General features: G+C 42.0%; 1 protein-coding gene across 3 annotated transcripts in view; it reads left to right on the top strand.

Moving 5' to 3' along the window:
- NIM1K (NIM1 serine/threonine protein kinase) overlaps positions 1–13819 on the top strand; it is an 80965-nt gene extending 67146 nt beyond the window's left edge. For all 3 annotated transcript variants that reach the window (XM_033931920.1, XM_033931902.1, XM_033931911.1), the window contains exons 3-4: positions 3816–4084; positions 12037–13819. In XM_033931920.1, coding sequence (XP_033787811.1) covers positions 3816–4084; positions 12037–12786 — 1019 coding nt within the window. In that variant the 3' untranslated portion in view covers positions 12787–13819. The remainder of the gene's footprint in view (positions 1–3815; positions 4085–12036) is intronic.
- The last annotated feature ends 200 nt before the right edge of the window (positions 13820–14019 follow it).

The following is a 14019-nucleotide window of genomic DNA, read 5'->3' as shown; positions in this document are numbered from 1 at the left end:
TTTTTTAAAAATTTGTTTAGCCAATTAGCGCCTACCTGATTCTGTAAAAGGTAAGTGCTTATCGCATTGCGCCCAGCGGTGCCTAACGCCTAAATGGGCCTGTTTGGGGGTGGAGACAGAGATAGGCGCCATTAAGCACGATTCTGAAAAGAACTTAGGCACCTGCAGTGTAGGCCAGTAAAACCACGGCCTACATTACCAGTGCCTGTTTTGCAATAGGCGCTGTAAGGTGCGATTCAGTAAACAGTACTTAGACGTGATTAACACATGGTAGGCACCTTTTTTTTCAAGGCACCTGCCAATTTAGGCGCCGTTTATAGAATCTGGCCCAATATATATAGATATAGCTATATATTAAATAAATATATTTATTGAAAACATACTTTCATAACTCAAAATTAATCTTTGAGAAGAAGAGAATAAATCATTAAGAGGTCCTTTTATTAAAGCCTAGCACACATTTACAGGCATTAGCGTTTCTAGTGCCATGTGGCCCATAGGTATAAAATATAATGTGCCGTGTTTAATGCATGCTAATTTTATTAGTGTGTACTAATCTTCAGTAAAAGGGTCTCTAAATTACTTTGAAGAAAGACTGAGGGCTGGATTCTCAAAATTTACCATGCTTTTAATGATGATCGCAAAACCAGTTCCAGCTGGCTAATGTGCCAGTATTTTACTACCCAATTATCAGAATGGCTCACCATGGTCTTTTCCTAGCAGCCTCTGACTCTTCCTTGCAAATGTAGTACAACAAGATCTTTACTATTAAAATGGTGGTAAAATGGGCTCATTAATATTTAAATGAGCTCTCCGGGGGATTCTCTTATCATGGCTGGGTGATTCTCCAAACAAAGCGCCAGCTTTTAACGACCAAAAATTACTGGCTGGTCCGGGGGTGCTGATATTGTGAAAAGTGTGTCTCAGGCGTGTGTTTCTGGCTCATGATAAAATTTTAAAAACTACATTATTCACATAAATTATAGTAATATAGTGATGGGAAAATAATCTAAAAAGCACACGTCAAGCGTATGTTTTAAAGGCTTGTCTTATACATAGAAACATAGAAGATGACGGCAGAAAAGGGCTACAGCCCATCAAGTCTGCCCACTCTGCTTACCTACCCCCTGTCTATGCCCTAATGACCCAATTTCCTTATCTTGACCCTCGTAGGGATCCCACATGGGTATCCCATTTATTCTTAAAGTCTGGCATGCTGTCTGCCTCGATCACCTGCACTGGAAGCTTGTTCCAATGATCAACCACTCTCTCTGTGAAGAAATACTTTCTGGTGTCGCCATGGTGTATACATGCTTGTTGATGCCTTTGCCTATCGGCAGATACACTATTATATCTCCTCTCTGACTTGTTGCCATCTTTCGGCTTCCTGTAGGACGTTATTGACTATGGCATTTACATTTGGTTCTCAGCAGCCGGTATCCCTAAAATTTCACCATAGACATTTGAAAGACGAATCCCCTTTGCTTGATTATATTAGCTTACAGGATGTTTGGGCTTGTGTTTTAAATGTAGAGCTGTCTGAGGATGTGATACTGAATGCTATAAAAAAGTTACCGACCTATAGCAAATTTACTGTATTTTGGGAACAACATTATAAATTGATTCTCCGTTTGAATGTATCTCCTCGGCAAACTCATTTGGCGAGGCTTCGTCCAAATGCGGCTTGCCTGCGCTGTAATGCCCCAGACACTGGCCTAGGCCACATGTTCTGGACTTGTCCTTTAATACAAGCCTTTTGGGACTCTATTTTTCTCTTTGTGGACCATATCTGGAACATTACTGTACAGCGCTCAGTTTTGGTGCTGTTTAGCGCCTCGCCACACTTCCATCCACGTCGACCGGGGGCAGCATTCCTCCGTTGGACAGTTTTGACTGCAGTGAAGTGTATCTTGATTAAGTGGATGGAGGTAGAGGCACCTGACTATTCACTTTGGCGCTGTTGCCTGATAATGCTCCTATTTTGGGAGCGCAGAGGGGTGCATTCTTCTTTACTTGGACGGGCCTTCCAAAGTATTTGAGAACTCTTTTGGACCACTATGACATCGGCGGCATGTAGTCGCCTCTTGAATTGTTAGCCACTCTAATTCTGTAACTTTGTTTTGTTTAGTGGTCTTTTTGTTTAGGACTGCTCTGTTTCCTTTGTATTGAGTACTTCCTGCTGTATAAGTGTGAGGGGGTTGGGAGGAGGGGTGGATTTGGGGGGTGGGCTGAGTTGAATATGGGTGAACTCTTGAGCTGATCTTGTTTTTCTTTGTACCTCTGGTTTTGGCTGTTTTGTTGTGCTCAATAAAATATATTTGACAATACACGCTTGTTGAAAGCCAACAATTGCACCTCCCCTCCATTCCCCTCCATCCAATTGTGCTGGCACGCCTATGATTGACACAACAATGTAGCTTTGCTGGTAGTTCTCCTCCCTTCCTACTACCTATGCCTCTTTCCGTGGACTATTCTGCACATATGTTGATTGCTACTACCAGCGATTGATCTCATGTAAATTGGGTGAACCTCCGCAAACTCATTTGCATGCGTGGTTCTTTGAGAATGACTTGTCTTTTTTGAGGAGAGAGGGATGAATCAGAGTATGAATGGGCACAACCCCATTGTTGGTGTAGAAGGACTGAGGGTTGAGATAGACACTAAAGAATGTTACGGGATGGTTTCCCACAGTTATCCGTGTGGATGGGAACGGTGATGAATTTTGTCACCGTGTCATTCTCTAACTGGAACATGAGTGACTGGGGCCTGCAGAGTGTGAGGGTCTTTTTCTGCTGTCATTCACTGTGTTACATGTTTAATAACTAAAAATTAAAAAGATTCATGGAAATATAGTTGGTATAATTAAAGTCAAGACTGGCTCAAGGCATGGTCCAGGTAATGGCTCAGGATGCCAAAAGCCTGCCTCATCGGCTTCTCTATACTGACTATTCCCTGCTCCAGGCTAGCAGCAGTGTCTTCCCCTCCTGACCTGATTTTGCAGGCCACATTACAGGCCAACCAAATTTTGATTTCAGTTACAGTGCCAAAACTGGTCCAAAATCTGTTTTCTGCCCAGTTTTGATTTTGACCGAAAGGCTATGGTCATGGTTTCGGCTGAAACTGACCATATATTTTTGGTGGAAGCTGAAAATTTGTGCTTTATTCTGTTTGTCTCTCTCTCTCTCCCTCCCCTCCCCCCCCCCCCCCCCCCCGCTCACTTGCAGCTGTACCCCATCTAGCCTGTTTTACAATCCCTGGCAATCTAAGGGTATAGTCAGAGCAGGAGTGATCCACAGTCTCTCCTGCCCATGCTGGCTCTGCTCTCAAAATGCCACTAGAGGTCATGGCAGCGAATCTCATGAGACTGCAACAAGAGGTCACGGTAGCCATTTTAAGAACAGAGCTGACATAGGCAGGAATGACTGGGAATCACACCTGACCTGACTACACCATTAGACCATCAGGAATTTTTAGGTAGTCTGGAAGGAGGCTACTTCGCATTTTTTTGTGTGTGTAATGTGAATGCAAGTAATGCATAGAGATTGCATAATCAGTCTCCACACATCATATCTGGAGCAAATTTTTCCATTTGTTTCAGTGCAGCTGCAAAAGTATGGAGTGTGACAGCCACATTTTCAAAAAGAAACGCCACAAAAAAGATTCCCTCTGAAAATTAACTTGCAATCCAATAGGTATCAAAATACCTATGGATGCAATTTCCACAGGGATTTAATAACCATGAACAAAATAATTGATATATTTTTTTATTATTGTTAACTGAAGAATCTTACACTCTCAATATGTTCAATTTATAGAAAAAGTAGCAATTAAAATATTGGATAAGACCAAGTTAGATCAGAAGACCCAACGCCTGCTGTCCCGGGAGATTTCCAGCATGGAGAAACTGCACCATCCAAACGTCATCAGATTGTATGAAGTTGTGGAGACACTGTCCAAATTGCACCTTGTGATGGAATACGCAGGAGGAGGGGAACTCTTTGCCAAAGTCAGCACTGAGGGAAAGTTAACAGAACTGGAAGCTAAACTCATCTTCTCCCAGATTGTGTCTGCTGTGAAACACATGGTAAATGTTTGCTCTTTTTCATGGTAACCTCTTTACCGTACACAAATCTCTGTAAAATGAGCTCATCAGAGAACAGCAAAGCCAGAAGAAATGTCAAAGGTTTGTCAAATCTTCCTGAAATACTTTTTTAAAAATAAAATCTGAAGCGTATCCAATAAATCTTCTTTGGATCTTGGGAAAAATCACAACTGGATTTTGGCTTTTTTACTGTGCATTTTTCAAAGATCTATTAAAGACTGGATTTGTTTTCTGAAATTGCTGTTAAATTTGAGCCCATTAAAATTTGCCTTTTTCATCTGTGATCTCTGAATTGTTTGTACATCTCTACCTCCCTTCTCCTAAGTTTTAACATTCTTTTTTTAATATACAAATTGCATCGTCACATTAAGTTCATTTTACAAAAGTTCATTTGGGGGGAAGTCGTGTCTCTCTTTGTTGTTGTGTTTTAGGCTATTTAGCATAGATGATGTTCTACATCTTTGTGCACTGAATCAGGGGAAAGAAAACATGAAATTGGCGTGTTTGCAGTAAGTCTCCTTAGTAATTTTTGGTGATCTATCCATAGGCAGTGGGGGGTCCAGGAGCTCCGCCCTAGCCCCAGCAGAATCCTGCAGCACAGCCCGTCACCAGCTCCCAACGCCACGCAGCTGTTGTTCAGCGTCAACGAGCAGGCCTGCCCAAAAGTAGAATGAAGGGTTCCAGGGCAGACCTGCTTGTTGACGCTGCATGGCGGCTGCCCCAAAGATATAAAGTACAACACCAAGAAACGGGTGAGAGGACGACTACGGTCCTATACACAGTACATCAAATTTCCAGGACATGCTAGGGGGCACATGAGGACTCAGGCAGAGTGTTGCTTTCAGATTGATGCAAATCCATGGATTGCCTCTAGTTTGGGGTAAGACTTCTTATTAAACATTTTACCCATTTTATTTTCATGCTTCTGTTCAGAGGACAGTTTAGAATGTGTATCCTGTGTGATTTGTTACACTCCCGTCCCCAGCAGCCTAAAACTGTAGTTCCTGCTGGGGCTTGAGGAGACTAGCAGCATTTTTTTTAAAGTGATAAGTTGCTGCCAGTCAGTCTTGTGACTACTTGTCCCCTGCTGCCTTCCTTCACTTTACTCCCCACCCTGAGCAACAGTTCTTCCCCCTTCTTTTTTGCTGATATCAAGCAGAGAGAATCCCAACTCAGTAACCTCCGTGGAGCTATTTCACCTCAACAAGGGAAAATAAAACAGTAAATAAAGGTTATGCAGTACCACTGTTGCCACCTCTTTTATCAAGCCATGGTAGCAAGTGCTGCGCAGCAAATGCACTGAAGCCCATTCAATCTCTATAGGATTTGGTGCATTTACCACACCAGCCCCTGCTAATCAGCTTGTTAAAAGAGGCCCTAAGTGAGCTGAGGCTTGACAACTACTTTGAATTAGATCCCCACACTTTCAGGCCTATGGTCAGATGTCTCCCAGCAGCTACTAATATAAACGACTGGGTAAATTCAAAAAAGCAAAAAAGTTCCTAAATTAACCGTATCAAAACAACGAACTGATAAAGGAACACACTAGCTACTTCAAAAATCTTTTAACATTAGGTGGTGCTCAGATTCCGAGATGGAAGTGAAGAGTTCAGTGTGGGGACTAAACCCCTATGAAAGCTCTTATGGTATCTATCATTGCACCGTATGAAAAAGATGTTTTAAAGTGCTCACAGTAACTCATAGTATTCACAAAGTCCTTGAAAATACAAAATTATTGTCCAATCTTTGTATAAGTTCAATGTAGATTAACTTCAATATATGCAAATTTCAAAAAAAGGGGACTTAGCTGAAGAATACTGAAAGCGTTGGTGATTGCTGGGTCCTGACGCGTTTCGCCGCCCTGGCTTCCTCAGAGAACCCGCAGCTTCCAGACTTGTATTCAAAGCTTGTCCTAAAGACGCAATGCAGATAAATATGAAGAAAAAATAAATTCTAAGCTGATATTAACTGTTAAGAACCGTTTACCAGGCTCTCGACGCTATCAGCTGGGTACCTGTAGTAAATCAATGAATTCTCCGTTTCCTGTGACGTAAGCGCTCAGCTGAGCGCACGATATTTATACAGGGAGAAATGTCAATCACCTAGTGGAGGAACGCCCACCACTCCACTTCTTTGTTCAAACCCAAGGGAATCACAGTTTGCCAATGATAAATCCATCGTTGTTCATGCTTCCAAAGCCAAGCCTGAGAATTACCCCCTCTTTTACTGTGGGCCACCTCAAGTACTGTAAACTGTAAATCCTGTAACTGGTGTGAGGAAGCCTGCCAGTGTTGTACTAGGGGGGCATTAACATCCCCCCTTCTGATTTTACTCAGATGTTCAGTGATGCGTGTCTTGATACTTCTCGTGGTGTGACCAATATAAAACAGTTTACATGGGCATGAAATGAGATAGACAACCCCCTGCGTGTCACAATCTGAATACTGCTGCAAAACATATTTCTTTGATAACCTGGGATGGTATATGCAAGTGGTTACCAAAGCGTACGCACATATAGTGCAGTGTCCACACTGGAAATGTCCCATGGGTTCTTGAATCAAAGCGTCTGCTGGTGTACTGACAAAGTAGGACGAGGACACACTGTCCCGTACATTTCTTCCTCTGGAGTAGGCAAAGAGAGGAGGTTGGGCGAGACTCGGGTGAACCTGCAGAATGTGCCAATGGGAAGTAATGATTTTTTTGATGTGAAATGCTTTATATGAGTATGGAAGTATACACACCATCCTGGATTCAGATTGATCAGTGGAGGGTCGTAACAGGTAAGTGCGGTGGGCATATAAAGCTCTTTTATATGCCTTTTTAATGATGCCATTGGGATATCCACGGTCCCTGAATCGTTGCCACATGTCACCTGAGTGGAGTTTATATTCTGCTTTAGTACTGCACAATCGCCGCAATCTTAAAAATTGACCCACAGGTAAATTGTTTCTCAAGTGGCGGGGATGGTAACTCTCATAATGAAGTAGAGTGTTTCTATCTGTGGGTTTACGGTGTATAGTTGTGACAAATGCCCCGTCACAGGAAACGGAGAATTCATTGATTTACTACAGGTACCCAGCTGATAGCGTCGAGAGCCTGGTAAACGGTTCTTAACAGTTAATATCAGCTTAGAATTTATTTTTTCTTCATATTTATCTGCATTGCGTCTTTAGGACAAGCTTTGAATACAAGTCTGGAAGCTGCGGGTTCTCTGAGGAAGCCAGGGCGGTGAAACGCGTCAGGACCCAGCAATCACCAACGCTTTCAGTATTCTTCAGCTAAGTCCCCTTTTTTTGAAATTTGCATATATTGAAGTTAATCTACATTGAACTTATACAAAGATTGGACAATAATTTTGTATTTTCAAGGACTTTGTGAATACTATGAGTTACTGTGAGCACTTTAAAACATCTTTTTCATACGGTGCAATGATAGATACCATAAGAGCTTTCATAGGGGTTTAGTCCCCACACTGAACTCTTCACTTCCATCTCGGAATCTGAGCACCACCTAATGTTAAAAGATTTTTGAAGTAGCTAGTGTGTTCCTTTATCAGTTCCCAGCAGCTACTTACATGACAGAGTCCAATAGTGGACATCTAATAATTTTATTGTTTAACCTAATTGTGGCTCAAGGTGAATCATAAAAGAATTGGGCCAAATTACCATTTATTACACAATCACCAAAAATGGATCAGCTGGCCAAATCTCAAATTCTGAAAAGATTTTCTGATTTCCTCAGAATTATAAATAAAAGGGCTCATAATCAAAAAATAAAAACATCCAAAGACTAAAGAATGATACGGAAGAAATTTGTCCTTGCCCCCGCAGGAACTCAATTTCCCCATCCCATCTCCTTGAATTTTGTTGCTGTCCCTGTCCCTGCCCCATTCCTGTAAGCTCTGCCTTAACTGCACAAACCTCAAACACTTACGATTTTAAAGTGTTTGAGGCTTGTGCAGATGAGGATGGAGCTTACAGGATTGGGCAGGGGCAGGAAATGAACTTGCCAGGACGGGATGGGAAAATGAGTTCCTGCGGGGATGGGGGAAAAATTTGTCCCCTTGTCATTCTCTAACTTGGATGTTCTAATCTCTGGGATATCCAAGTGCCGATATTTAGAACGCTGCAGAAAGAATACTTCCAAGGCAGACAGCGGGAGGCTGGCTTCGTTGCACCTCCAGCTGCTCAAAGATTTTTAAATACAGCGGCAGGTGGGGGAATCGGGAACTGGGGAGAGGTCTGATCCAGCTGAGAGGAGTTGGGCTGGAGTTGGGAATAAGGGAAGGACAGATGCTGCAAGGGGGTGGGGTGGGAAGGACAGATACTGTTTGGGGATGGGGTGGGGTGGGAAGGGCAGATGCTGCACTGGGGAGAGAGGGAGGACAGGTACTGCACGGGCTGAGGGTTAGGAAGGGAGGGAAAGAGAGATGCTGCCGGTGGGTGAGGGAACAGGAAAAGAGATTTGTTGGATATAGGTATGGAGTGAGAAGGAAAGACATGGTGCACATGGGGAAAGGAAGAAAGAGGAAAATTTGGCATAGAGAGAGGAGAGAGGTAGAGATGCATGGAGGAGAGAAAGATGAAAGGGAGAAATGTTGGATATGGTGGTGGAGAGGGAACAGAGGGTCTGATTGAAGGGGATGCAAGGTGGAGGAATATTGGACATAGTGATAGAGGGAGAGATGTGGCATGGTGCTGGAGGCTGTGGTAGTGAACCAGTGGGGCTGTGGTTGTTGAACCTGAGGGAGTATGCTGAGCCTTAGCACAGATTATTGCTTCTGTTTTAGTGCACATTTTCAGGGTTAGCCTATAAATGTGTGTATGTATATAGATATGCATATAAGTGCCAAAATCATTGGATGTACATATGAACATAAGCAGTGCCTCTGCTGGGTCAGACCAGAGGTCCATCACGCCCAGCAGTCCGCTCACGCGGCAGCCCATCAGGTCCAGGACCTGTATAGTAATCTATCTATACCCTTCTATCCCCTTTTCCTTCAGGAAATTATCTAATCCCTTCTTAAACCCCAAAACCATACTCTGTCCTATCACATCCTCTGGAAGCGCATTCCAGGTGTCCACCACCCTTTGGGTGAAGAAGAACTTCCTAGCATTTGTTCTGAATCTGTCCCCTCTTAATTTTTCCGAATGCCCTCTCATTCTTGTAGTTTTGAACATTTGAAGAATCTGTTCACTATGCGCTATTCCTGTGGTTCTCAACCGTCTCCTGATCTCAGCCTGTCTCTTTGGGACCCATCCCGAGGGCACTCAGTTTATTTATTAGATGTCTGTGTGGAACAGTCAAAGGCTTTACTAAAATCAGTGGCGTACCTAGCATATGTGACACCCGGGGCCCATCATTTTTTGCCCCCCCATCTATATGAAAAATATGATTTTTAGTAACAATCCACATATCGCACAACAAGAGTGTACCTAGGAAAAGGCAGCATCTTAAACACTGCAGTGAGCACTAGAACACCAACACATACATTGTAAAACTAAACAAGCCAGATCCCGCAGTCAGTTGATCCTGCAGTCAATGCCAAATGAAAACTATGTTCTTTTCATACACACAGAACAGAGATACACCCTCGCCCAATATGGAATAATCACAAACTAAAAATAGAAATATGTAGACAAAAGTTAAACTGAACCGCCAAGAAACCAGACCCTGGATACAATGCAACACCACAAAAACAGTAACACATGTCCTCTAATACAGTGCAAAATATAAAGACAGTAGATGTAAATTTGAAAAAACTGATACATAACAATCACCACTTTACAAATTAACAAATAAAAATAAAACAAATAATGAGAAATAAAAAAATACCATTTTATTGGACTAATCCCCGTAAGCTCGGTCCCCATTCCTGCAAACCACCTGATTCCATCCACACAAGCCTTGAATTGTTTTATATTGAACTTATTATATTAAAGTATAAAAAGAAACAATATTCTGTACAATTGTCAATTTATAAATCAGCGTCTTCTCCCCACTCTCTCTTCCCCATTTCCCTTCAGCGTCCTCAGCCCACTCTCTCTCCACTTTCCTTCAGCGCACACACATAAAAACAAGCAAGTAATTTTATATCATTTTCATTCTATTCATTCATAGAAATTAAAGTCTAAATAATGCCAGTCACATAACAAAACATGATTTTACAAAAATAATTCCCTGCACAGTCAAGCCTGCAAGGATTACTAGATGTCTTTCAGCAGCTCCCCTCCCTCCCCCTTACCTTTATGGCCAAGTCAAAATGATCTACTAACAATAAAATTTTAAAAACACAAAGCACACTGCCCTCCGACATCAGCGCTGACATCTGGGAAGACTTCCGGTCGGCTCTGTGTGTGCGGCAGGGCAGGTAGGAACAGAAGACGAGCCTCGCGGTTCGAGTTGTATTTAACCCCGCGGGTCCCCCGTCATCCCCGTTCAGCTCTGTCTTGGGCACCCCCTTGGGGCGTGCATCCGGGGCGGACCTCCCCCGCCCCCCTAGGTACGCCACTGGCTAAAATCTAAATATACTACATCTAGTGCACATCATCTATCCAATTCTCTGGTCATCCAGTCAAATAAATTGATCAGATTTGTCTGACAAGACCTACCTCTAGTGAATCCATGTTGCATCCGGTCCTGTAATCCACAGGATTCCAGAAACTTGAACATTCTATGTTTTAAAAGCGTTTCCATTAATTTGCTTACCACAGAAATCAGACTTACCGGCCTGTAATTCCCTACTTCTTCCTTACTTCCACTTTTGTGGAAAGGGACCACATCCGCCGTTCGCCAGTCCTCCGGTGCCACTTTTGACTCTAGAGACTCATTGAAAAGGTCAGTCAGCAGAGCTACCAGAACTTCCCTAAGTTCCTTCAGCACCCTAGGATGTACACCATCTGGCCCCATTGCTTTGTCTACCTTTATTTGACTTATGGAATTTTATATTTTGATGTATGTTTGGGTTTGGCCAGTTTTGGCCTTAAATGATATTCGTCGTTGATGCGACGTGTATGTTATATGTAATTTGATTTGATATGTAAGTATGTAATTTGTTATAATATGTCCTTGAAGTGATTTGTACGACAACTGTAAATATCTTATTTTGTATGTTAATATGTAACTCGCCCTGGATAAGGGCGGATGAGAAATAAACAAACAAACCCGGGGACTGCCTGTTTTGAAAGGTGTTAAGTTAAACCTAACTTCTATTTCTACCCACTAAAGTTAATATGAATGTAAAGTTAACTGTAACCTTAACTTTATTTCTGTGTTTGCACTTTTTATGAATGTAGCTTCTTAGTTTGCACACAACTATTGTTTTGCCCAGTATCTTATTGACTTTTACATTGGAAAGAAAGTAAAATCTTGAAGGGCTCCCTTTACCAAGGTGCGCTAGTGTTTGTAGCGCACGCACAAGATTAGCGCGCACTATAGCACGCGCTAGCCGAAAAATTACCGCCTACTTAAAAGGAGGCGGTAGCAGCTAGCGCATGCAGCATTTTAGTGCAAGCTAAGCGCACGTTAAAACCACTAGCGCACCTTTGTAAAAGGAGCCCTAAATGGTAGTAAGAACATGTAAAACTTTAATATCTTTGTTTATTGTGGTCTTATTACATCGACCCCCCATGGTGAAAGCTGTTCTGTACAAAGAGCAATCCTGTTTCCTTAATCTGCATATAAAATACATTTGCATTGCAGTTACAAAAATAAATATTAAATTGCCTTTTCACAAACCGTATTAAAGCCCCTTTAACTTCTACTCTGCTTACTACAGTTTTTTTTTAATTACATGCATACCTCTTGGGTGAATTTCTTCAAAATGGCGATCAGCAAATAAACACATGAATTAATAAAATTCAAAATGTGTCATAGTTTTAACTTTTAAACACTGATTAATAACTTTTTTTTTTTCCATTCTCTTTGTTCCACAGCATGATAATCAAATCATTCACAGAGACCTAAAAGCAGAAAATGTATTCTATACAAGTAACACAACTGTGAAGGTGGGGGACTTTGGATTCAGCACAATATGCAACAAAGATGAAACGCTGAACACTTTTTGTGGCTCGCCTCCTTATGCCGCCCCGGAACTCTTCCGAGATGAACACTACATTGGCTTCTATGTGGACATTTGGGCATTGGGTATACTTTTGTACTTTGTAGTTACAGGGAACATGCCTTTTCGCGCTGACACAGTGGCCAAACTGAAGAAGTGCATCTTGGATGGGACATACAGTATCCCCCCCTGTGTCTCAGAACCTTGTCAGAGACTGATACGAGGTATGCTTCAGCCAATACCAGGGGATCGGTGCAGTGTTGAACACATTATGAACAGTGAATGGATGCATGGGATACAATATCCAAAAGCTCTGGCAGCATTTAATCTGAATCCGAAGCATTTAGCAGAGACAGAAACTCTCAAGGAGGAGGAGATTGAAGTGAAAAACACCTTGCAGAATCTGGGGATTACCGAGAAACACATTCTAAATAACCAAGGGAAGGATTCTCGGAGCTCAGTAACTGGTGTGTACAGAATTGTATTACACAAAGTTCAAAAGAAAAGGGCAGTGGAAAACTTTCCTATTATAACACACTCAGACCCCAATGAGAAAACATCAAGGAAAAACTATAAGACATACAGAGAAATAAAACACACATCAAAATTTTGTTCCATTTTATAAATTGCACTTACTATGAGTATTTTACTTTTAGTACAGTAAATAGTAGAAAAAAATGCTGATACAGTAATATTGGCATCATGCTTTTTTTGTAATGTTTAATAAGCTGTTATGGATGCCATTTAAAATCTCTATAATCATTTGCTTCAGCTTATGAATTGGGCATTACAACAGTTTGACACTCTCTTCCTTTAAAAGGATATGATGGAATAGCTTTATGGGGTTTTTTTTTATAGCAGAGTCTCATTTTAGTAAGCAAAACATTTTTCGGAAATGGTTTCACCTCGTTACTAAGTAAGAAGAAAACTGTCTTTGCTCCCCAGTGGAATTTTTCTGCCCTGTATTATACAAAACCATACTGTGTATCCTCCATACCTTGATATTGACCCTTTATTTGGCATTGTTGCTAAGTGTCCAAATGCTTGTTTACTTGGAACTGTTGCTCTCGTTGAACATCAAGTTGCGTAAAGGGTTAATAAATGGCCTGGAGAGGAGACTTTTTAGACTGTGACATCTTTTAAAGCAGGGTACTCCAAACCTGCCTATAGTCAGGACAAGGATTGCTTGTAGTATTTTCAGTGTTGCATGTTTGCATACTCACAAACTTAAAAGGGCAGTATGATGCCTCTCCAGGCTTGGTGTAAGGGCAGTCACCCTGTTTTAGATTGTGAGCCCACCGAGACAGATAGGGAAAATACTTGACTTACCTGTATGTAAACCACTTTGAGAGTGGTTGTAAAACTACAAAAAGAAAGTATACAAGTCCCAATCTCTTTCCCTTTTCCTTTTTCCATCCCTTCTGACAGTCTTATTCACAGCCAGTTGTATTTTCAGAATATCCACAATGGAGGTCATTTTATAAATATTTTCTATACCGAGTGCTTCAAATTAGGCAAAGCCTAATCTATAAAGGAACCTAGCAGTAGTGTAAGCACATAAGCCGTGCCTCTGCTGGGTCAAACCTGAGGTCCATCATGCCCAGCAGTCCGCTCACACGGCGGCCCATCAGGTCTAGGACCTGTATAGTAGCCCTCTATCTATACCCTTCTATCCCCTTTTCCTTCAGAAAATTGTCCAATCCCTTCTTGAACTCCAATACCGTACCCTGTCCTATCACTCCCTCTGGAAGCGCGTTCCAGGTGTCCACCACCCGTTTGGTGAAGAAGAACTTCCTAGCATTGGTCCTGAATCTGTCCCCTTTTAATTTTTCCGAAAGCCCTCTCGTTCTTGTAGTTG

The sequence above is a fragment of the Geotrypetes seraphini genome, chromosome 1, assembly GCF_902459505.1.
Source record: "Geotrypetes seraphini chromosome 1, aGeoSer1.1, whole genome shotgun sequence".
NCBI classification, from domain to species: domain Eukaryota; kingdom Metazoa; phylum Chordata; class Amphibia; order Gymnophiona; family Dermophiidae; genus Geotrypetes; species Geotrypetes seraphini.
The sequence above is the reverse complement of the archived record's forward strand: the minus strand, read 5'-3'. Positions and strand labels throughout refer to the sequence as shown.